At 53.1% G+C, this 22,854-nt stretch overlaps 1 protein-coding gene across 5 annotated transcripts in view; it reads right to left on the bottom strand.

Moving 5' to 3' along the window:
• Nucleotides 1-97: 97 nt before the first annotated feature.
• Nucleotides 98-22,854, bottom strand: part of BANP (BTG3 associated nuclear protein) — a 69,082-nt gene continuing 46,325 nt past the window's right edge. For 3 of the 5 annotated variants that reach the window (XM_061138343.1, XM_061138347.1, XM_061138345.1), the window contains 6 exons: nucleotides 20,026-20,193; nucleotides 16,788-16,918; nucleotides 15,244-15,306; nucleotides 13,326-13,364; nucleotides 1,819-2,058; nucleotides 98-727 (listed from right to left, as the gene is read on the bottom strand). In XM_061138343.1, the coding sequence (XP_060994326.1) occupies nucleotides 656-727; nucleotides 1,819-2,058; nucleotides 13,326-13,364; nucleotides 15,244-15,306; nucleotides 16,788-16,918; nucleotides 20,026-20,193 (713 nt within the window). In that variant the 3' untranslated portion in view covers nucleotides 98-655. The remainder of the gene's footprint in view (nucleotides 728-1,818; nucleotides 2,059-13,325; nucleotides 13,365-15,243; nucleotides 15,307-16,787; nucleotides 16,919-20,025; nucleotides 20,194-22,854) is intronic. The other 2 variants (XM_061138344.1, XM_061138346.1) reach the window with 1 other exon arrangement.

Here is a 22,854-nt window from a genome sequence, read left to right as displayed (position 1 = left end):
GCTGAGCGCCCAGAGGAGGGAGAAGCAAGGCTGGCTTTGGCGAGGGAGGGGGGCAGCTCCCAGGAGGAAACAATGCGATAGCTGCCATGGTCATAAATACATTTTATTTCATTTATTTCATTAGAAATGCACAATTACAGCGCTGAGCGCATCCATCCCCCTAAAAAAGTAGGTAAGCAACGTCTCCATCAAAATCATTAGTCATCTCCTGTGAACATCTATCCTTGTTACACTGAACAGAGCGCACAGCAAAAGGTTTCTGCTACTCCATTTTTTTTTTCGATTTTCTTTTTTGTTATAAACACCATAGCAAATTAAAAAAAGCTGTTTGAACAGAGAAAAATATCGCAGTTCTTGATTTCCAGCGTGCACTTGACGCAACCGCACTGTGCTTCCCGCTCCTTCCCTGGACGTGCGAGGAGATCAAAAGAAACAGGGTCTCCGGGCGGGGGCGGCAGGGGCTACCGTTGTCTTTGTTTCCCAGGGCACTCTCCCCGCGGACGGGCGTGTGGATGCACTTCAGCAGCACGCGGGCAGGCCCCTCCCGTGCGAAGCCGAGGGGCGGGCGCGTGTGAACGGTATGGGTGGCAGGGGCCAGCGTGCAGGGGTCAGCACGCAGCGGCGGCGTGGCTTGGGTCTGGGTGGGTCAGCAGCCTCACTGGATCTGGATGGCCCCGTGCTCCAGCTGCATCTCGGGCTGCAGGGTGGGCTGCAGGGCGTCAGCCGCCTGCAAGAGGGGAGAGGGCTTTCCATCAAGGGGCCCAGGCCATGCCCAGTCACAGACATGTGTGGTTTTCAGGCAGAGTAGAACACACACCTGGGCTGGTGGCCCAGGACTGACAGATCCCGGGACGCCAAGGTCCCTCTGCGGGGCCTCCACTTTGCCGCCAGCCGCCCACCCACTTAACCCTCCCGCAAGTGCCCCAGCCGCCCACCACCACCAGCACGAAGTTCCATTCCCACCCTGCTTCTCACTGGGGGCACGCTCCACGTGGTCAGCATATTCACGTTTAGGATAAGTTAAAGGAAAAAATACAATCTTAGAATAAGTCACTGACCACGCATATCGGCCACCAAGAATGGGGGCCCCCAGAGAGACTGGCGATTTACTGGACTCCCTAAGCCACTGGTAATGCAGGTGGGCTCCCTGCATAACTGGCAGGAATTTTAGCTGGATGGGTCCCAGGGCCACGCAGGTGAGGCAGAGTCCCCGGTGGGGCTGGCGCTGCTCCTCCGACTGTGGCTCAAGGCTGTGCTTTCTCAGTGCAAACGTCCCATGGACACAACAGTGTTTCCCAACGGTGGGGGTGGCGGGAGTGGGGGTGTCTGCCCGCCCATCCGAGGGCTCAGCACAGGCCTCCTCCAGAGGGGCTGGGTTTGAGGGCGCTGAGAGAGCACACCCATGTCACCCCCGCCCCAGCGGCCTGAGCCTGGCCACGCCCTGACAGACCCCGATGATTCTGCCTGTCCTACGGGCTTGGGCACCACATGGGGGTCCAGGTCTGGCTCCCCCAGACCCAGGGGAGGCCATGATGGTCTCCTGACTAAGTACCATCACTGGGGGTTACAAACCCACATGCGGGCCCTGCAGGACCTCGGACCCTGGGCTGGCCCTGCCCCAACCCGAGGAACAGCAAGGCCTCAGGTATACTTGATTTGGCCTCTAAACTCATAGGTAAACATGTGCCTGAGAACTGGCTTCAAGCTGGTCCCTGGGCCAGGAACCGACTTCTCACCTTCACACTTCCAGGCACTTACGAGAAAGAGAATCCCAAGTGAGAGCCTAGGTCCACACGGGCGCCTCTCACGGTCACTTACCTTCCTCACGGAAGAAGGTCCGAGGTAGAAAGGCCCAAGCGTGTCCACACCTGCAGGAGCCCCGGGCCCTGTGCACTTCCCGAAGGGAGGACCCACCTGGGCCGCAGCGGTGTGGTCGGTCACCGGCGCCAGCTGGACGTACTGGACCTGGATGTCGCTGCCCTGGAGCGGCGAGCCGTCCACCCCTGTGGCAGCCGGGTCCGAAGAAGCTACGGCTATCAGCTGGGCCCCCTGGAGCACCTTGAGACATGGAGGAGACGCGTGTCAGCACAGAGGACAGGACTCAAGGATTGAACAACAGTGATTTGAACGTGCAGCCATATCCTGGCAACCTGGAGACTTCTAGACCCCCAGCCTGGAGTCACCCTGGCAGGAGCTGGAGCAGAAACAGGCATGCGATCGGCAGGCCCCGAGTCCCACAGAGGCCGCCTGAGGTGTGGGGGACTGATGAGCTGCCGAGTGGGAGTGAGCCAGGCAGTGCAGACACTCAGCTGGCACTTGCCCTGCGCAGGGATGCTCTGTGAGCCGCTCCCCCTTGCTGTCGCCCCTGTAATTCTCCTGCCCTCACCTCACCCCCCGCGGGTCCTAGACTCGATCACTCGCGTTAGGTATTACGTCGTCGTCCTGATTTTGTTGTTGTTGTCCTGGTGAAAGATCCCTTAATATATGAATTTAAAGTCAAGTCAAAAACTATCTTTTAATGAAACTTATGAAATCATGACACTCTGGTCCTGGTGACGAGCTGCCACCCCTACAAACGGAAGGCATCTCTGGTACTCTAACAGCTTTTCCTCTCGGCACTGCCTATAAAGTGACTTTTCACACGATCTGCACAGCTGATTAAATCTTAAGAATTACAAAGTCAGAAACCCCAGAATCTAAACATGCAACATTTATAATAAGGAAGGCAGGCCCATTACCAGCCTAGAGGGTAAATAAAAATAAAAATAGTAAAATGTTCTCAACTGGGAGTTCATTCCAAACACCAAGCCCTTGACATTCCCATGCTGGTTTGGTCTTGATAAGCGACTCAGGAATGAGTCGAATCCTTACCTTGTGGGCCCTCCAGACTCTTCCAAGAAAGCCGCTCTCGGCACCAAAAAGTGCAGGGAGGGGTCTGTTCCCCAGCTTGGGGGACAAGGGTGGCAATGGAGACAAGCGTCTCCTTGGGAATAGTGGCTCTGACTCCCTTGAGGAGGAGGGCCTGCTTCTCACGGGATGCAAGCGAGCCTGGAGCAAAGGCACCACCAGGCCAGCCTCTGGGCTCTACCAGGAAACACCCGGTGTCCCGGCCTTCAGGGCTGCTCCGCCCACCAAGCCGCCTTCTCCTCCCAGGTTTCAGTTACCCGCAATCAACTGCGGCCCAGAAATAGTAAAAGGGAAATTACAGAAATAAACGTGTCCTAAGGTTTGCTGCTTTGAGCCCCGAGAGGACACCCTGCACCATCCTGACCTTTGACCTTGTACCCCCCCCCCCCCGCCCCTGCCTCATGAGCACTCGGCGGTGTCTCAACTGTCTAGGGGTCACAGGCTTCCCTTACTTCACAAGGGCCCCAAAGCCCCAGAGCAGCAACGCTGGCCACATGCGGTTTTCTCACTGCACCTGATTTACAGATTAGACAGCACACAGGTGTGCACGCACAGAACGCAGCACAGATTAGGCACTCTCTGCTGTCACATGAAACACACCCCTGCAGGTAAAGAGGGGCGACGACAGTGCCTCCCGCAGGGAGGGTGGCCCCATGAGGAGCCCGGCTGTGCCACTCGCCCCTGACTTAAGAACATGTCTTCTCAAAGCTGGACAGGACTGGGACAGGAGCAGGCTGTGAGGAGTGGTCAGGAAGCTGGCTCTGCAATGCCCCCCACCTCCACTGGCTCTGAGGCTCTGGCAGGAGCCCCCCCACCGGGAGCTAGGACACCACAGCTCTGCCAGGAAGCACACCCGGCCGGGGCCGCATGACCCCACAAAGGACAACCCTAAGGGCCTCAGGGAGTTGTGCAGCCCAGGCCTCTCCTGAGGGAGGGGCAGGGGTGGACACCCCACCAACGGTCACAGCACCAGGAGCAGGGCGCTTCTCCCAGGAGGACAAACCGAACAAAGTGCTTCTCAGGCCAACTGCACAGACACCCCAGGCTGGGCCGTGCAGCCTCCCGAAACTCGGTCCAGCGGGGACGGGACGTGCTGACCTGGATCCTAACGGGTGACAAGGATGCCTACTGACGTCAAGTCTTTAGCTCAAAGCAGCAGGATCCCCGCAGCACCCAAGGCCGTGAGCCCGCTGGACACCAGCCGGGAGGGGGCCAGCCCGCAGTCGGAGGTCCTGCGGGATGGCAAGGGCCCAGGACACCTGGACCGGCTCCCACTTCTCCCAGCAGCGAGCTGTGGCTCCTTCCTGCTCACAGGCCACTGGGCGGGGTGGGGTGGGGGCCGGGCCCGGAGGAACATCTAACTGGGCAGCAGCGAACTCCTGGGATAGCAGCCAGGAGCAGCATGCCAGGCTCCCAGGGCTGGACCCGGAGTGGGAGCCCCGGGGCCACGCCACCTGACTGGCCTCGGTTGCGAGCTTCCTGCGTGTTTCTGGAGCACAGCCTGTTATTTTCAGACCAAAGAAAAATGGCAGCGGGCGTGGATGGGGAGCAGCCGACCGAGGGAACCCTGGATCTACCAGCGTTGTTTTTTTGGAGTGCACACATCTGGTTCTTCTCTACATTCTGCCAATTCTGAAACTCTGTTTAATACCCAACTGAGATAATGCGAAACTGGTGCAAAATCTAAAATAAATCAAGGAACCCAAGGATTTTTCAGTAATATTTAGAATCAAAATTCTGAACCCAACCAAGAACCCACCCAGACACAGACACAGAACCTGAAAACACAAACCAACCAGAAAACCCTCAAGCACTCAGAAGACAAGCTTTCAGCTTCGACATGTGACCAGAAACAGGCCCAGACCCCACACCTGAGGCCACCTGAAGGAGCCAAGGTCGCCGACCAGTGTGTGCGTTTCTGCTTGAACCCAGCTGGTTAAGGTAATGCAATCAACTCAACCAGTGGACTTCTCCAAATCTGGATGTTAATTCAAAGAGCAGCTTTTCCCATGACAGAGAGACAAGGAGGCGAGAGGAAGATGCTCCAAACCAACAACTGGCCAGGAGACCCAGCAGCACAAAATCTATTTCATACGTTTGTATAGCAAATGCCAAAAATAAATAATGATTCCTAAACCTCTAAACCCGAGGATGAGAACACGAAGCTCCTACCTCAGATCCCACTTTGAGTTCCTGCCCAGGATGGTCAGACACCAGCACAACCTCCAAGGAACCCAAGTGGACATGGACAGAACCAAAGAGAACTGAGCAAACAGTACTTCCTGCATGTTCCTGGGGCCCAGAGGGCAAGGCCCAGCCTGGAGATTCCTCACAGGAGGAGTTGGGACTCCAGACCAGGGACCCAACGCTTTAGGAAACATCCTATGGCCAGGCTGGCAAGCTGGCGCTTCCAGAGCTGACAGGCCAGCAGCAGAAACCAGATTTATAGCCCAGGCAAAGGGAGATACCCCGGGGACCTGGTCTCAGCACTGCAGGGCAGGCGGCAGGACAAGCAGCCTGTGCCCTCTGCTCTGTGCCTCCTTGCAACATCGGAGCCTGAGCCTCAAACACAGTCCGGGGGGCAGGAAAACAAAGCCTAAAAAAACACAAGAAAGCAAAAATCCAAGTCTGCAGACACGTGCTATCCAGCCCACCATTTCAGAGGCGGCGTCCCTGGGAACACATCTTAACCATGAGTCTGAAGACCGTCCGGTCAAGTGGGGGGTGAGGGGGGAAGAGAGGATGGAACAACTCAACCAGAGTCAAGTCCACAGCTGCCACCTCCCTGTGGGCGCCAGGCCTCAGGCTTCTAGAAGAGGCAGGTGGAGTGGGTAGGGAGTGGGTGAGATGGAGCAGGAAAACAAGACAAGTTTTAATTACACAGAGTACAAGCACTACCCTGTCCCTGGAGAAGGGAGACAGTGCCCACCGTCACCCTCAAGGCTAAAACGCCCACCGAGGATGCGGACGACCAGGAAGCAGAGCTCAGGCTTCCCTCGCTCCCCTGCCCCCCAACCGTGTACTCGGCTCCTACTGTTTCCTTCTTTCGTTTGGAAAACTCACTGAGCAGAACAACAAAAATTACTGTTGGGTTTACTGCGATGGGACAAGAAAGAACTTCTGACCAAGTTCAAGTCAGCAGGGAGCACTCAGCAAACGACCCACTGAGCAACAGCCACTGGGACCAGCTCCACCCAGGCTGCAGCCCCCCAGCTGCCTGACCCCGCCTCCCCCCGCCCCGAGTCTGCTCGACACCCCCCAGCACCACCTGCCCCTACCCCTTGGAGTCTGCTCAGCACTCCCCCAGAGTCTGCTCGACACCCCCCAGCCGCCTGCCCCCACCCTGCCAGAAGACTGCCCCTTTCCCGGAGTGTGCTCAACACCCCCCAGCTGTCTGTCCCCGCCCCCCAGAGGCCACGTCTGATGTGACACACAAGGTCGAGTAGGTCTCTGGGCCAAAGCACCATGAACCCTGTTCTTCCCCCGAGCAGCACTGTCCCACGTCCCACATCCCTCCTGAGACAGACGGGTGCTCTGGAGTCCTTCTATCCTAGAAGCCCAACGGTCCACCATGCTGGCCAGTGGAGACGGGTTAGATGAGGCCATGGGGTGAGGCCCATGAGCCTCAATGCTCCCCAGGAAGAGTGAGACACGGGGCCCCGCCCCACGTGCACACCGAGGAAACCATGTGGGGACATAACCGGCAAGATGGTCCCTGCCGGCATCGTGGTGTCGGGCTCCCAGCCTTCAGCCCCGTGGTGCACACATCTGCACCCCCCAAAGGTACCCGACTACAGCCACCTAACCCAGATGGGGTGACAGGAGACAAACGTCCCGGCCCTCCCTGCACCCTGCACAGGGAACTGGGGGCTGTGTTCTGAGGCAGAGGTGCCATCAGAAACACCAGGCTCACACGAGACAGTGTAGCTGACCACCAGTGACGTGTCTGTCTGCAGTGCACACGGGGCATAGACGCCGCCCTGCTGCTAGCGTCAGGATGACTCGTACACGACCGTGGTCATCGTCCAGCCTGCCTGTGAGCAGGTAGGCCCTGCATGCTGCTGGGACCACCAGGCCAGTGGGCTTGCAGGGGAGCAGGGCCCGTAGGGGTCCTGGGGCCGCAGCTCAAGAGCTGCAGCCTGGACACAGGGCACAGGTGTCCTCGTTTGTTACCCTGAGCGCCCCTCGGCTGGGGAGGAAGTGGGGACTCAGGCTAACTCACATGCCCAGGACCACGAGCCAGAGAAAACAAGCAAACACAAGAGGCTTTGAAGGCACTGGGCAACCTCTCGAGGCCGCCGGGCACACCACTAGGCCAGAACCACTCAGGAGGGCAGGCGCGTTAGGCAAGAGCTGAGTGGGAGGACACAGACCGGACAGTGGGAACCTCACCACGCCATGTGACTCTAGAGAACTCTCCCTCTAAAGGGTAATCTCTCTCTACCAGCCTCTGTGAAGAAAGGGGTTTGAGCCTTTCTCTCCACCTCTTCAGCTTGTCTCCTGGCCGAACATCTGCCCGTCTGTCCTCATCCACCTGGGGTTACCCTCCAGCTCTGGGGAGCTCAACTCAGACACCAGTGAAGCATCACCCCAAATGTAAGACACATCCAGCAGATACGTCCTTAACACTGACTTGTAAGGAGCCCCCGCTTTCCTTTCTATTTCGGCCAAACTCTGACTGCTGTGCCAGTGTCCCTGGGCATCTCCCCAGCCTCTTGGAGCCACGTCTAGACTGCCTGTGCAGCTAGGAGGCTCCTGCCATCCTCCACAGGTCAAGCATCTGTCAGAGGTGTCTGCTGCAGAGTCAGCGTCCACTCCGAGCCGTATCACTCTACACAAGGTGGCCACCCTGAGTCTGGGTGGACCTTCATTGTCAGCATGTGTGTGTGTGTGTGTGCTTCCCTTGCTGCTCAGCACAGGTGTGTGTGTGTGTCCATGCAAGCACAGGTCACGTGGGAGCGTTATGGGGACATGGCTGACAGCGCCTGGGCCAGCTCAGGGGCCGACGGGAGGCAGCACTGACGCTCACTGTGGGGCCGCTTGGCGAACCGTCTGCTCGGTTCACTTTGGGGGTTGACGTGGAATGTCAGCCTGCACTCCTGACATCAGTGACTGTGTCTGCTTACACATGAAAATAATTCTAGATCAGTTTTCTACCCTGAATGCCTACCATGCTCAGGTACCTGTCAGTTCAAGGGTCCTTCCACCCGCTCCCTCCCTCCTCTCACACACAATACCTGCCAGGTGTGCCTGACACTCTCCAATCCAGTGGCACGTCACACCAATTTCACTTTACTCAGGGGCAGTAGGTTCACCTCAGTACCTGACTAGAGGAAATGCAGAAGAGGAAGCCATCCTAATTCCTCGGGACCTTCTGGACCAGAAGTTGACCTCTGCTGCAGAAGCTCTGCCACATTCTGAACACGACTCCCCCAGGGCCCAGACTGGGGTCCCACCCGCCGACCTCAGACTCCAGCTCCAACAGAGCAGTGGCTTTAGTCTCGTACACTGTGCCCTGATTTCTAGAGGAATGATTCCTCACACACACAGTGAAGTTAACCACAAGAGAACTCTGAGGGTCACTCACAAAGTGAGGGAAAAAGTGGGAAGTGACACTGTGTTTGGAAGGTCGCTCTACTGCAGTGACTCTGCGGCCACATGGCCGAGGGTGCCCTCATGTCCCGGCCCCGTGTGAGCTCGGCTCTCACTCTGCCGGCCCTCAGGTGGTCCCGTTCCCCCTGGCACGGGGCAGCCCAGTGCCAACTCCAGGCCCCACATGCCCGAGTCCACTGTCTAACCTCAGACGCTGTGCACAGGGCAGCCACCCCTCCTTGAGACTGCAGCCCCCAAGTCCAGACACGCCCGCGCTGAGAGGATGGAGAACCGTCCTCCAGTGTCTACCTCATGGACGGTCAGGGCACCTGGAGTCTGCTGGGGGACAAGCTGGGGCCTGGCAGACAGGAGGGACACGTCCCCACGGCACCTCCCATCTCCCGTCCCCTCGACTGTAAAGAAGGGAACCATTTGGAGAGACAGCCAGCACTTCATGGGGCTGCCCCATCAAAGGGCTCGGCTTCCACCCACCCTCCGCCAAACCAGAAACTGAGAGAGTCAGCTTGTGGAGCAGGACGGGTATCTCACTTCGTTCTGGAGGACAGCAGCTCCCTGACGGCATCTGGAGCAGAATTCTCGGGGAAGGACCCTTAGCTGCTCTGTGCCATCACCCAGACGCCAAGACGCTGGCCCAGCACCAGCGTGGGCTCTGCTGCCCGCAGTCCCCTCTCAGGAAACAGGCAGGGGCAGAAGCACTTCAGAAGCCTCCAGAGAAATCACCAAGCCTTCCTGTGCAGAGAAAGCTTTACAACTTAGGCCGTACTGAAAACAAATGTGGAATTACTCAGAAGTCACCATTTTTCAGTCTACTGAGTGGTGACTTTCAGGTAAGCTCTCCTCTGTACATTTCCAGGTAATAACTCATGTCTAAAATCATCAATGGACATATGGTACATTTTAAAATGCCTTAAAATCAAAAGTGCAGCAAAATACCTTCAACCAACAGGTATCTTACAGTTAACTAATGCTACTGCACTCACTCACCAACAAGGAATCACTGAGTGCGGAAAAGTCACACTATACAGTGGGTGGGTAAAGAACAGAAATGAATAAAGTTTCGATCTAATGGAATCAAAGCTATTTAATTGAACATTTCCAACAAATATTTGAAAATGATAAAATGGATCAGAAATGATTCTCCAATTTGAAGGCCTGTCTCTCCTCCCTTGACTGTCTGGAGTCAAAGCCTTTGAGGTGAGACTTGACCAAAGGAGTTCAGGGCTGTGGGCGATCATCCAACAAGAGGAACAGCCTTGGGGGTTTTACTGTAAAGCTACTTGGCCTCAACCAACATGAGCCTCCAAAGACAATGTGATTCCAACAATCTACAATACTGGAAACATGTATGTAAGGAACTACAACATGCAACTTCTTCTTAAAAGCATTACCATAGGTTTCCAGCCCAAATCTCAGTCAACTTCCTCCTGGCCTTGTCCAACCTGAAACCATCTTGTTTGGCACAACTCTGGGGACAGGTAACAGGCGTAGACTGACATGCTGGCGGCACTAACTAGTTACCCTCAGCCTGAAGCTGCCCTCCCTGCTGCCCACAGGCCGAGGAGACACCGAACGGTGAATCCTGGGTGCTGGGTGCCCTCCCACAGTCCCAAGCCTCCTCGAGGGACCAGGATTCCTGAGGAATGGAACTGGGAGCAGGAGACCAGGGCCAACGGGGCCAGCTGCCTCAGGCAGGGTGATGGCCCACAGCGCCACGCTTAGTGAGACAGAAGACGCAGGGCTGCTTCTGTGACTTCTCTAGGATATTTCTGGGAACCAGTCAACATCAAACTTTCTCTGCATCTGACCTTTTATAGATTAAACTACATTTTCCACCGTTTCTGGTAGAGAAGGCTTTTCCAAGAGGGATTAATCCCAAGCTACCTAGGTTCTCCAAGATGTGTGTCTGCGTTTTGGCAGGAACACATTTTCTTAAAGGAAACATTTTTCTTAGAAGTGAAGCGACAGTGTGTGCTGGTGGCAAGGTGTCGCAGACCATCAACAGTGGACTGGAACCCCAGGGATGGCAGAGACTGCTCCAAAGCCACAGAAAAAGGACCCTGCACACACACCATACCACACCCCACTCCCTCCACACACAGCCCTTCTTCTCATCCACTCCAAAAAAGATCTACACATAAAATGTTGGATGCTTCCCATCTCTTCTAATCTTTTTCCCAGCTGGGTTTATAAGGCATCATTTTACGGAAAAAATTCTGAAAGCTACTGAAATTCACTTTTAAGCAAAGTATAAGGACGCACACAAAAGCCAAAGATGTCGAGAGAGGCTTTAGAGTCTCAAGAATGCTAGAGCTGTTTATCTAGATCCTGAGAAAACATCTCATAGATGCAAGACAAGAGGAACGTGGACACATCACCATGCGGCCTGATTTTCTGTAAGACACGTGAACCGTGTGTGTGTGTGTGTGTGTGTGTGTGTGTATATGTTTGTGTGTGTCTGGCATATTCATCACTACAGAGACGGGCTTACCAGAACACACCCATCTACCAGGTTTCCAAGTGTCCTGATGTCATTCAGCCTGCAAACACACATAAACCTTTTTCATACACATTTTAGATTACGTTAACCACAACTGTAAAAAAATAAAAATCTTCTACCAAAATACACATCTAGTTGAAACAGTATTAAACCATTTCATGGTTCCCAATATAAAGAGCATGACTAACACTGCAGTCTTTAAAAGATTCCTCATGTGGCAAAAATCTTCAAACTACAGACAAAAAATCGGACCCAATTCAAATGTTTCAACAGGTACGATGCTGCCTGATGACAGAGTAGAGACATCCCACTAGGTCGTAATCGCCTGACCCACAAATCCCCTGGCTCCACACCCAGGCGCCTGCTGAACGCACAGTGCCACAAGCAGCAAACAGCCCACGGGTCTGCTCTTACCTTCCTCACACACTTCACAGTCAACAGTGGTACTGACGGAAACGAAAGAGGCGCCAGTGCCCTCTGAGGAACACACTGTCCTTGGGCGCTGACAAGCCCTGGAAACAGAGGTGCCTCTTCCAAACAGCCTGCTCGGGAGCACAACTTTTAATCACACGAATAAATGCTGGGGTCTTTGCTTTGTTTTCTTAAGCTCCCCCCAAACCAAGATGAAAAGAATATAAAACGTACGTCAGAAATTGTATAACTCTAGATTTTTTTAAATCTCAATTTTTTTAATGCAGAGAAAGACATCTTAAGACTAAAGCAAAGAGGAACTAAAGAGCCTCTTGATGAAGGTGAGAGGAGAGTGAAAAAGTTGGCTTAAAACTCAACGTTCAAAAAACTAAGATCATGGCATCCGGTCCCATCACTTCATGGCAAATAGAGGGGGAAACAATGGAAACAGTGAGTTTATTTTCTTGGGCTCCAAAATCACTGCAGATGGTTACTGCAGCCATGAAATTAAAAGACGCTTGCTCCTTGGAAGAAAAGCTGTAAGAAACCTAGATAATGTATTGAAAAGCAGAGACATTACTTTGCCAACAAAGATCTGTCTAGTCAAAGCTATGGTTTTTCCAGTAGTCATGTATGGATGTGAGAGGTGGACCATAAAGAAGGCTGACCACTGAAGAACTGATGCTTTTGAACTGTGGTGCTGGAGAAGACACTTGTGAGTCCCGTGGACAGCAAGGAGATTAAATAGTCAACCCTAAAGGAAATCAATCCTGAATATTCACTGGAAGGATTGATGCTAAAGCTGAAGTTCCAACACTTTGGCCACCTGATGCAAACAGCCAACTCATCAGAAAAGACCCTGATGCTGGCAAAGACTGAAGACAGGAGAAGAATGGGACGACAGAAGATGAGATGGTTGGATAGCATCACCAACTCAACGGACTTGAGTTTGAGCAAGCTCCTGGAGACGGTGCAGGACAGGGAAACCTGGTGTGCTGCAGTCCATGGGGTCGCAAAGAGTTGGACACAACTGAGCAACTGAACAACAACAGTTCAACAAAATCTTAACGATACACTCTAAGCATAAAAAATGCACCCAACTTTTATCATCGGCCAAGTTGCCCCAACAACAAAGCACACAGTTAATAGTTGTGTCAAGTTTCTCAATGCAGATTTTATGCCACTTGGGTGGGTGGGCTGAGGTCGACGCTAGGGCTGACAGGCTAACCGCCAATCCACTAGCCTGAGCGGGAGGCTCGCTTTCAGGACTTAAGGTGCATGAATCTCCCAGCAACCGTCTCCATGGGAATCTGCCAGGCCTTTCCTGGCGCTTGGGCAGGACCCTGCCTCTACAGGAAGGGCACAGTCCTGCCCTTTAGCAGCTCACGGTCAAGCCACACGGGGCCCAGCGTGGGTGCCGAGAGATGCCGCATACCTCCCTGCCGACCACCTCACAGCTCGTCCTCCCGATTCAGAGCAGGACACAGACAGCCCAGACCGCCCTCAGAAGCGTGGTCACTTCAGGGCCTGCATGTCTGTGTCCCAGCTCTCAAAAGCTGGCCACATCCCCTGGGGGCCTGGCCACCATGCTATGAGGCCCCAGGCCACGTGGGGAGCCTACATGAGGACCAAGGGGTTGGGGGGACAGCCCAGCTCCAGCCCCAGGAGGAGCCCCAGACAAAGCAGGCCCCTGGGTCTTTAGACGGCCTGGGGACTCCACAGCTCTGGACAGTTCACATCAGGTGAGCTCAGTGAGGGCTTCAGTGTCTTTCTCTCAGGACCAGAAGAAAACAGCAGTGGTTGGAGTTTGACAGAAATAAATGGGAACAAAACCTGCCTTATACTGGCAGACAGAGACTGCACAACAAGCTGGGACCCACCACAAGTGAGCACTTACCTGCCCATCCTGTCCCACGTGGTGTATCTGCAGATTGCCCTGTAAAACGGATGAAAACAAAGGCAATCAACGACAATGGTTCAAGACTCAAGAGACAGAGGCAGGAATGTCCCCAGCCGTTTGTGAGAATCAGCAGAACTGTTAACATCCATTCTACAAAAACACAATCCTCCATAGCCATAAAAACCTCAAAATACTTAAGCTACATTTACAAATACTATTTTTTCTTAGAAAAACAAAGCAAACCAATTAAAAAACATTGTACCTAACCCCCAACCCTGACTCCAAATGAAAATGTTATTTTCTCCTAACTTTTTACTTGGAACCAATCTTAGACTCACAAGAAGAATTTAAAGTAGCCCAGAGAGGTCCCATACTCCCCCACGAGACACCTGACACATCACGTGGCATTACTGCAACCAGGAAACATATGGGACACAATGCAATTAACCAGACCACAAGGATACCAGGAGCTCATCAGCTGGAAATCCATTTTCATTGGTTTAAAAAAATATTTGCTTTAAGTCTGGTAGGCTCTGTTAAACATCTCTCTACAGATATCCTCACTTTGACAAAATAATTACCTAATTTTTAAATGAACAAGGTAAGGTTTTAATGTGATAAGAACACTAACTGCCTGCTGTAACTTATTACAAAGCAATCATTATACTATCAGCAATTGCTTCTAATTTAGTGCACCCAATTCCTAATGGAAGCAAAAAACACTAGGTTCTATGGACGAAGGATTCAGTTAAGAAAACTGGAGGAAATGTGAGTAAAATTGATAATAAAAATTGAAATTTAGAAGTACTTCAGTGAGTTTTTAGCAGAAACAATATAAAAGCAATGCACATTGCCTCCTCCTTTTCCCATCCTTGCAGTTTTCCTTCAAGAGCCCCCGTCGAGGGAGGTGGCAAGGCAGGTGAGCCGGGGGATGCCTGGCCCTCTGTGGGTGTGGCCCCTCACCCGTGCCCAGTAAAGGAAGGCCCCCACGCTCCTGGGGGTGCCCCTGCTTAGCTTGCAGCCTGTTCCCCCACCCTGGCCCCCACAACCTGCTGCTCTGTGTGAGATCACAGACGCACCCTTAAGAATGTCTCTCCTGGGACCTGGGACCCAGAGGTTAGGGGGCAATAGCCCTGAAGCAGGAAGCAAGCCCATCCCTCAGCTCCACCCACACTGGGCACAAAGGTCAAGAGTCAAAGGTCAGGGTGGGGGTTCAGGGTCCTGGACAGGTGCAGGGAACCACGATGGCCAGAATGGATGGCCCCCAGCCCCAGCCCTTCAGCCTCTCCTTTGAGAAGAAGGTGGGCATCAGGCTGACCTTCCCAAGCCAGGCGCCCCGTGGCAGCCGCCACGAACACAGAGGGCAGGCGTGCAGCCAGAAGCCCCTGCCTCCATCCTTACTATGGGCAGCGAAGGAGGATGCCCATGGGGAGAGGCCAGGATGGGTGGCCAGGGCAGGGCCAGAGAAAGCTGCAGCGGCTCACAGGCCTACATGTACTCTCTCTCGGGACTCCCACCCTCTCAAGGCGGGCACCAGCCCCCCGAGCAGAGGGAGCCGAGATCGGTGGGGAGAACAGGGAGGCCGCAGTCTGGGGCAACCCTCTTATGCTCCTCCCACCCCTGGGCTGGAGTGCAGAAAGGTCTGCATCTCAGACGAGACAGCAGTCCAGAGGGCAGCCCGCCAGAAGCAAAAGCCTCCGTACAGCAAGTGTCCAGAAACAAACACTGATGGCCACAGGCGCAGCCAGGGCAGGAAGGCCCAGAGGGCAGCGGGCCTCAAGTCTGTGCCCCAGAAGCAGGCATCAGGGGGTCCCTGATGGATGCCCGTGTCACCCAGGGCAGCCCAGTGGTCGTGCACACTGCAGAGGTCGGAGTGGAGGGGGCCTGTGGGCCCCAGGCCGGCTGGCGGACTCACCTCACTGTCCTGCGTGATCTGCACCTGCTCCCCCTGAGGCACCTGGGCGATGTGTAGGTGGCCCTGTGGGATCCGCAGAAGAGAAGACACAGGAAGCATCAGGGCAGACAAGAGACACTCGCTCCTGACTCACCCTCACAGCTCAGGACAGGAGAGTGGAGGCCGGAGCGGCCAGGGCCACAAAGCACTGTGTGAGCTACTGACCCGCCTCCCAAAGGACCAGTTTAAGACCAGAACACGTAACACTTTGCAGTCATTCTTAAGGGCGCAGCGAGGCCTAGGAAAACTCTGCTGAATCTTTAAATGTCACTAAACGAGCAAATTTAAGAATGTGAAGGACACACAGAAAAGAGGAGGAACCAAAATTTTCCAGAAAACTGAAAAGTTTTTGGCTTTTTTTTTTTAAACCGTACTATCAACCGGGAGGGACCAGAAACCGTGGACTTTCAGGAAGGGCCCCTAGTAACCTGGGGGTGCACGAGGCCACACAGCAGCATGACCAGAAAGGTGGGTGGCTATTGTACCCATGTCCACAGAGAGAACAGATCAGTCAACTCTTTAAATCAATGACTATGTAAACAGCTGAAGTAAACATTAATAAATATTGTTCCAAAGAATAAAGACTCCAAGGAAAATGTCTGCAGGTACAGGCAGACAAATTATAACTGTAAATTTTAACTTTGCTCAATGAAATGAATATCCATTATCTTATTTAAAATTCACCTTAACCAAAATGGGCCTGAAAGTAAACCAGTGAAGATTTCTCTGTGGCTTTCATGTTACCACGTCTATGTAAACCCTGCATCACAGTTTTCTCCTCTGGAATTCTTTCAGAGAGCTTCCTCACTAATGAGATAAGAGTCACTGCCTCTGGGACTGTCAGCCAAACAAAGAACCACTGTTTGTAGTTGCTCTGCCTCCCCCAGAAGACATGCCCCTCACAAGTGCCCCCTGTGCTCTCAGGATGCACTCCTTCTCCGGACGGTGTGTGGAGTGCGGCATCTAACCAGGTGTCCAGGAGGCTGCCCTGCCACAAGCCTGCCGGCAAGAAGGCTGGGTGACAAAGCACCCCCAGGATCCCCAGGGAGTTCCTGCCTGCTCTCCTTGGCCACGGGACCCACGAAGGGTTGGGAGGGGTGTCCACCTGGGCAAGCAGCGCACGAGGCAGAGCCAGGCAGGCAGGGTGGGCTGGGCGCCACGCGGAGGGGCACTTGTCACCCAATCCAAAGAGGCTACACGCTAAGGCCTCCAGCTTCCTCCGCTGGCCCTCAGTACAGGGTGCCTGTGCTTCTGAGCTGAGAAAATGCCTAGGACACATCATGGTGCCCCCAGGAAGACTGGCAGAAGCGCAGAGTTGCAGGGACCATAAGGGGTGGGTATCTGTGAGCTGTAGGAGGACTACCTTGACTGCTTCTGCTTTGATTTGTCACTAGAACCTTCCCCCAAGCTGTCAGTGGGGTCCAGAACTGCAGGAAAAGCTGGTCGTACCCCTCACCCTCCCCTCCCCTCCCGCTCACGAGGGCAGACTGGCGAGAAGTACGTACTACTTGGACCTGCCCGTCCTCCCCGATCTGGTGGATCTGGACCTGCTGGGCATTGGCCAGGGCGTAGTGCAGGGCCTGTGGGGGCGGCTGCTGCAGCTCACTGGTCGGCGGCGGCGTGCTCATCATGGTCTCTGCAGAGAGGTACACATGTGCCTGAGAGATCAGCCCAGGCTGAGCCCACCTCTGCCTTCCCCTGTCCCCACAGGGAGGAAAGGGAAGCCCTCCATCCTGGACTTGGCAGCTCCTGGATGTGCAGCATCACGAGCAGCAGCTGTTCACACAGCAGAGATTTCTGACCTGTGGACAGAGATGAAGAACGGACCACCCCCAAACAGGGAGGTTCCCAGCCACCCACTGGGTATAAGTGAAGCTCCTCAGATGAAGCAACAAAAATGAAAATCAGGAAGAAAGTAGACATTAAACTCTGTTTCAGACCAGCCCAAAGTAGGATTGGTCCATGGATTATTTGGGGGAAAAGCCCCACTAACTCAATTAAAGGTAAACTTTTCCATACAAGTTTTGTTGTTGCTTAGTTGCTCAGTTGTGTCCAACTTTTTGCAATGCCATGGACTACAGCCTGCCAGGCTCCTCTATCCGTGAGATTCTCCAGGCAAGAAGACTAGAGTGGGTTGCCATTTCCTTCTCCAGGGGATCTTCCTAGCCCAAGGATCGAACCCGGGTCTCCTGTATTGCAGGCAGATGCTTTACTGCTGAGCCACCAGGGAAGCCAAGTAGTGTGCTTTACATGTTTAACCCAAAATGAGACACGTTTGTTTTCATGTGTACCACTTTTAATCACAATGCTATCTCAACCAGGAGAATTTTCGTATACACTTAGAACATTAGGACTCAGAAAAAATTTTCATTATCAATGTACATAAAATATTTTTGTTGTAAAGAATGGATTAGGGCTTCCCTGATAACTCAGTTGGTAAAGAATCTGCCTGCAATGTGAGAGACCTGGGTTTGATCCCTGGGTTGGGAAGATCCCCTGGAGAAGGGAAAGGCTACCCACTCCAGTATTCTGGCCTGGAGAATTCCATGGACTGGATAGTCTCCATGGGTTGCAAAGAGTTGGACACGACTGAGCTACTTTCACTTTCACTTCCTAAGAATGAATTACTCAAAAAACTTCTAAAGGTAAAGACATATTAGAGTGAAACTCCTTGAGAAGTAGAATACGGACGTGAATGGAAGGATGAAAAAGATACGAAACATCTGATTCTCGAAGAACAGACTTTTCATGCACTTTTGATAGCTTAACAGTGCATATCAGTCTGACATGGTATAGACTCCACTGACTACCTTTTAAAAACTTACAATATAACAGCATTAAAATGGTAACACGTGCAACACATCAGAAACCTCAAATTAAAGTTACTGAACTAACCACATAATCAATAGCTCCCTACAAGCATGCAACTTCGTGAAAACCAATTTAAATCCATGTTTTATAATCTATATTGATATCAAAATCCAGTGGAAAAATGGGCCTCGGTTACTTGCTTGCGATCCAAGAACAATCCAAGAGCTACAGCAAGTGATGGGAGACAAGGTTTCCTGCTGAGGGAAGATTCCCCCCCACCCCCACCCGCCAACCTGCTCCCAGCAGAAAGACATAGAAAGGGCAGCCCCTCAAAGGCCTTGCCCCACTGGCTGGTGCTCCTCCACGTCCAGAGAGACACAAGGTCGGAGGCTGGTTCCCTGCGACCCTCACGTTCTTGGCCCTACATGGATGCTCCCCAACAAGAGCTGAAGGGAAAGCACTGGGGGTGTTCACACAATAAAGGGCAGCCCCTTAAACTCAAGCACATATACAAACTCACACAGTGTAGCCAGACAGGAGTGTGAAATACAGAGGTTTTAATAAATTGATACCTTAAAAGTCCCTTGAAACTAGTGATGTGGTGGTTTGTGCTCAAACTGGCAGTACTAATCCAGCTTTAAAGAGAGCAGCCTTGGCTCAGATGCTCACAGACAGCATTTACTTGTCAGTTCCTCTTCTGTGTGCTGATAATTCAGAAGTAAACAAGACAACCCAGCTGGAATTACTACGGAGCCCAAATTTGCGGAATCCTGGCTGAATGACACGTTCCTGGATTATGTCTGTCACCAGAAGAGCCTCAGGTACCAGATTGGCTGTGTCGGGCCTCGAGGACGCAGGAAGATCAGTACAAAATCCCAGAGGCCCTTCAACCAACCACCCTGTGCATATCAAGTTTGAGCCAAGTAGGCAGTAAGTTAAGACAGAAAAACATCAAGTCAACAGGAAGTTACAGAAACTTTGACAAAAGAAGAATGTGCTGTTCTGTGTTTCTCTCAAAATTCTAAAGGCTCCAGAGTCTGAGGAAGGGGCCCCCTCTGGCTCCCAGGAGACCAACCTCCCGAGAGCAGCCGGAGCCCACCCCAGAAGCACAGCGTGGAGAGCTGGGTGGACGGAGGCAGCGTGCCCTGTAGCACCAAGGAGTCTGCCTCCAAGACCCAGAGGACAGCTGACCCAGCAGGATGACACGGGGTTCCCCTGCCCCTGAGAAAGCTTCGGTCACTCTCGCCAAGGAAGGTGCTACTGGACTCTGCAGACCTTCCCAGGGCCAGCCAGAGTCCATCCCAAAGGACACGTCCTGAGAACCGGAGCCTGCCCAGCCTTGGCACTGAAGAGCCTGTTCGCCACCCACGAGAGGACACAAGGCCAATGGCCGCACTGAGCTGCTCAAACCCAAAGCCTCTCAGGAGGAACACTGCCGTGTTTATAAACAGAGAACAAACGAACCGAAGACGCAAAAGTGCCATTAAACCAAATTACTGTCATTCAGCTGAAGGGAACACTAGTAACTGGAAGAAAAACATTTAAGTAAGTGAGCGAGAGTAAAGATGAAGCTCGTCATCACCAGCCCCTGCTGGAGACCAAGCCTGAGCAGCAAAGGGCGCTTTGGGACCAGCCCAGCCTCCCCGCCCGGCTTAGACCCGGTCCAGGCTAGCTGAGGGCCTCACAGGCGCCGGCCGGAAACATGGGGTTCCAAGACCGCTGCCCAGATGGCGTCTGAACACCATCCCGAGGGGGGCCAGACAGCTGGCCAAGGCTAAGCTGCCGGTGGTCCTGGCCAAACCCCTCCTGCAGCTGCCAAGCCCAAACCGCTCTGCTCCTTGGTACCCGCACGGGAGCGTCTCCCAGGGCATGAGCGGGCACGGCGCATGTGCCTCTGACGGCCCCGGACCACCCGCCCGGCTGCCCACAAACCTGAGGCTCCGTACGAGGACGAGGACGGCGTTCTCCTGGAGAAGCTCTTGACGGCCAGGCTCTGGCCTCGCTGTTTTCGCCGCCAGGCTGTCCGACACTTGGAGTCGATACTCTGTTTAATTCGATACCAGTCAGACTCCGTGATTCCAAACTTATAGAAGAGGTGACCTGCAGAACACATCCAACGGGAGGAAGGTGAGATGCGGCCTCCCACCCAGCTGTGGTCAGGGCGCGGCGGGAACGGAAAGCTGATGGGCAAGAGCCACCTCGGGCGTGCCTGTAGTGGGTGACGGCGGCTTTTCATTCATTTAGCTTGAACTTTTTTGCTCTGATCCACTCACATCAAAGGGAGACAAGCTACGAGCTGGAGGTGAGGGTTCCCACAGGCGTCCTGGATGCCCACGCTCCAACCATCCACCCTGATCTCATACACGGCCTCCTGGGTCCTGAGACTGAGACAGAAGTCAAGGGTCCTGAGAGCTTTACCGAAAATCCGACCTGTCACCCCTAGCGTGCTGCCCAGCTGCCTCCTTTCCCCCTCTCACGTTTCGGCTCCAACACGATCTAAATGATCCTCCCCTCAACCAGCCCACTTGACCCCAGAACCCTCCCAACTGTCACCCCCTAGATATTAATGATGTTTACTCCATTTCCTCCACAAACACAGGGGATCTTTGTTCTGCTCAAAGAACAGAGAACAGGCATCTCATGCCTGCCAAGAACACAGAACATCCAAGCGAGGACAGACGCATCAATGTTCGTTGACTAAACATTGATTACAATTCATCTGAAGACATTCTTCCACAGTTACTTGAGTCTGAGGCTTATGGAAGTTCCCCTGCCTCCCCGTCTACCTCCGCAGTCAGAACAGAACTCCCTAAAGGCAGAGACCAGCCCCCTCCCTGGAGCCCTTGCACACCCAGCCTAGTGGGCATCACATCCACAGACCGCTGGCCAGAGAGGCAGGGACACCAGGCTGCAGCCCACCAGCACCCTCGCCATGGCCCCTACATGATGGCAAGTTCTCCATGTGCAGCACGGGCATCTGAGACCCCCTCCCATGGGAGGAGACCCTGCCCTGCCAGTCTGCCAATCTCTCAGGGGACCACTTCATCTTTTCCTGTGCTCAACGGACAGAAAGTAGCTGTCAGGAACGTGGGAACCACAAGAAATGCTTTTCACCAGGGTGACCTCCTGTCTAGCTGGTCATGAAGCTCCACTGAATAAAGAGAAAATAAGTGGATGAAATTCAGAAATTTAATAAGAAGAAGATTAAGCTGAAAAACTTCCTGTTTTGACTACTAAGAGCACCAAGTCTGGAGTATCTGCTGAGAGATAAATTGATGCCCAAAATCTGAAATCTGCTCTATGGGGACCACACAACCTAGAAATAATCAAAACAAAGGAAGTGTCTGTTTTCTTAAGTAAACTATATTTTCTTTTGTCAAAACAGCTCCTGACTTTTTGTGAACACAAGCTAAGACATTTTTAACTCTAAACAGAATGACAACCAAAATGTCTGTAATCTTGATAAAGAGTAATGGGGTTAAGGAGGGCTGGGTTTAGGGGATCGGGGAGAAGTTGAACCACAGTGGTCTCAGCCCCACACTGTCACCCCGCAGGGAAGGAAACACATGAGGGCCGTGGCACCTCTGGTTTCCAGGTCATCTCTAACCAGAGTCATCCCTCTCTATTTACTGAGGGATGGCTCCATGCAAGGTATGGCTCTAAGTGCAGGGCAAACTCACAAAGTCCTGGCCAGTTATTCACTTGAACGACAAGAGAACCCAACTACCTGCTGCAGTTACAATAGAACTCAAACACTGACTGAGTCCAACCATTGGAACTACAATCATATAGTCACTGGGGATCGACCACTAAATACAGTTGTACAGTCACAGGAAGAGCCAGCTACCGACTACAGCTGCAGAGGAGCCCAAACACAGGCAAAGAACTGATGACCACACGCACGTCACCACCTCGTCAGGGGCCTGCTCCAACACAGACGGACCCCTGCAGACCACCCTCCGGCCCCTCATGCCTTCCGCGCAAGGAAAACACCTTCCAAATGCTTCAACGGATTAACAAGATTATGCAAACTTTCAGAACTTGTTACTAACAGAAAAGAATATATACAAGACACACGAAGGTATACAAATAAGAAACAAACAAAAATGTTTAATACTTAAAATTCGACTTTGTAAAAACCAACCTGCCAGTTCAAACCCTGGCTTACGTCCTTTAAAGAAAAAATACACATTCTTATAGTTCTGCATTAACAATTTTAAAATGCTTCTAAGACATCTTATTACATAGTCCCTTCCAACAGTGACTCAAGACTCCGGCTCTATGGCAGATGCCCCCATGATGGCTGCCAAGAAAAACTAATGAAGGAACCAGCAGCACTGACGCCCCCCCACCAAGAGGCTTGGCTCTGCCCCGGGAACCATTCAGGGCGGGGGTGGGGCAGGGGGCACCAAAGGCTGGCGCCACAGCTGGGCTTCCTCTCACTTTGCCAAAGGCGTCCCCCATCTTTTCTGACAGCTCTGAGCAACCTCAGCTGAGTGAAAGGAGGAGAGAAGCTCCCATAATGAGTGATAAAAAGATTACTTTGAATTAACTGCTTTTCACACTTGTTGAAGCATTTTATCTCAAGTCATTTGATGCTCTTAAGAAAACCTCATGAAATAAGAACGCCACTATCCTCACTTTAGCTCCAAAGCTGAGTTATCAGCGAGGAGTGAGAACCAGCCTAAAAATTCAGGCCTTTGGCGCCCACCCATGTAGAGAAGAAATGGCCACAGACAAGCCCAGCAGCCCCTCCCCGCC

The sequence above is a fragment of the Dama dama genome, chromosome 4 (assembly GCF_033118175.1).
Source record: "Dama dama isolate Ldn47 chromosome 4, ASM3311817v1, whole genome shotgun sequence".
In the NCBI taxonomy this organism is placed as follows: domain Eukaryota; kingdom Metazoa; phylum Chordata; class Mammalia; order Artiodactyla; family Cervidae; genus Dama; species Dama dama.
This window is presented reverse-complemented; position numbering and strand designations above follow the sequence as displayed.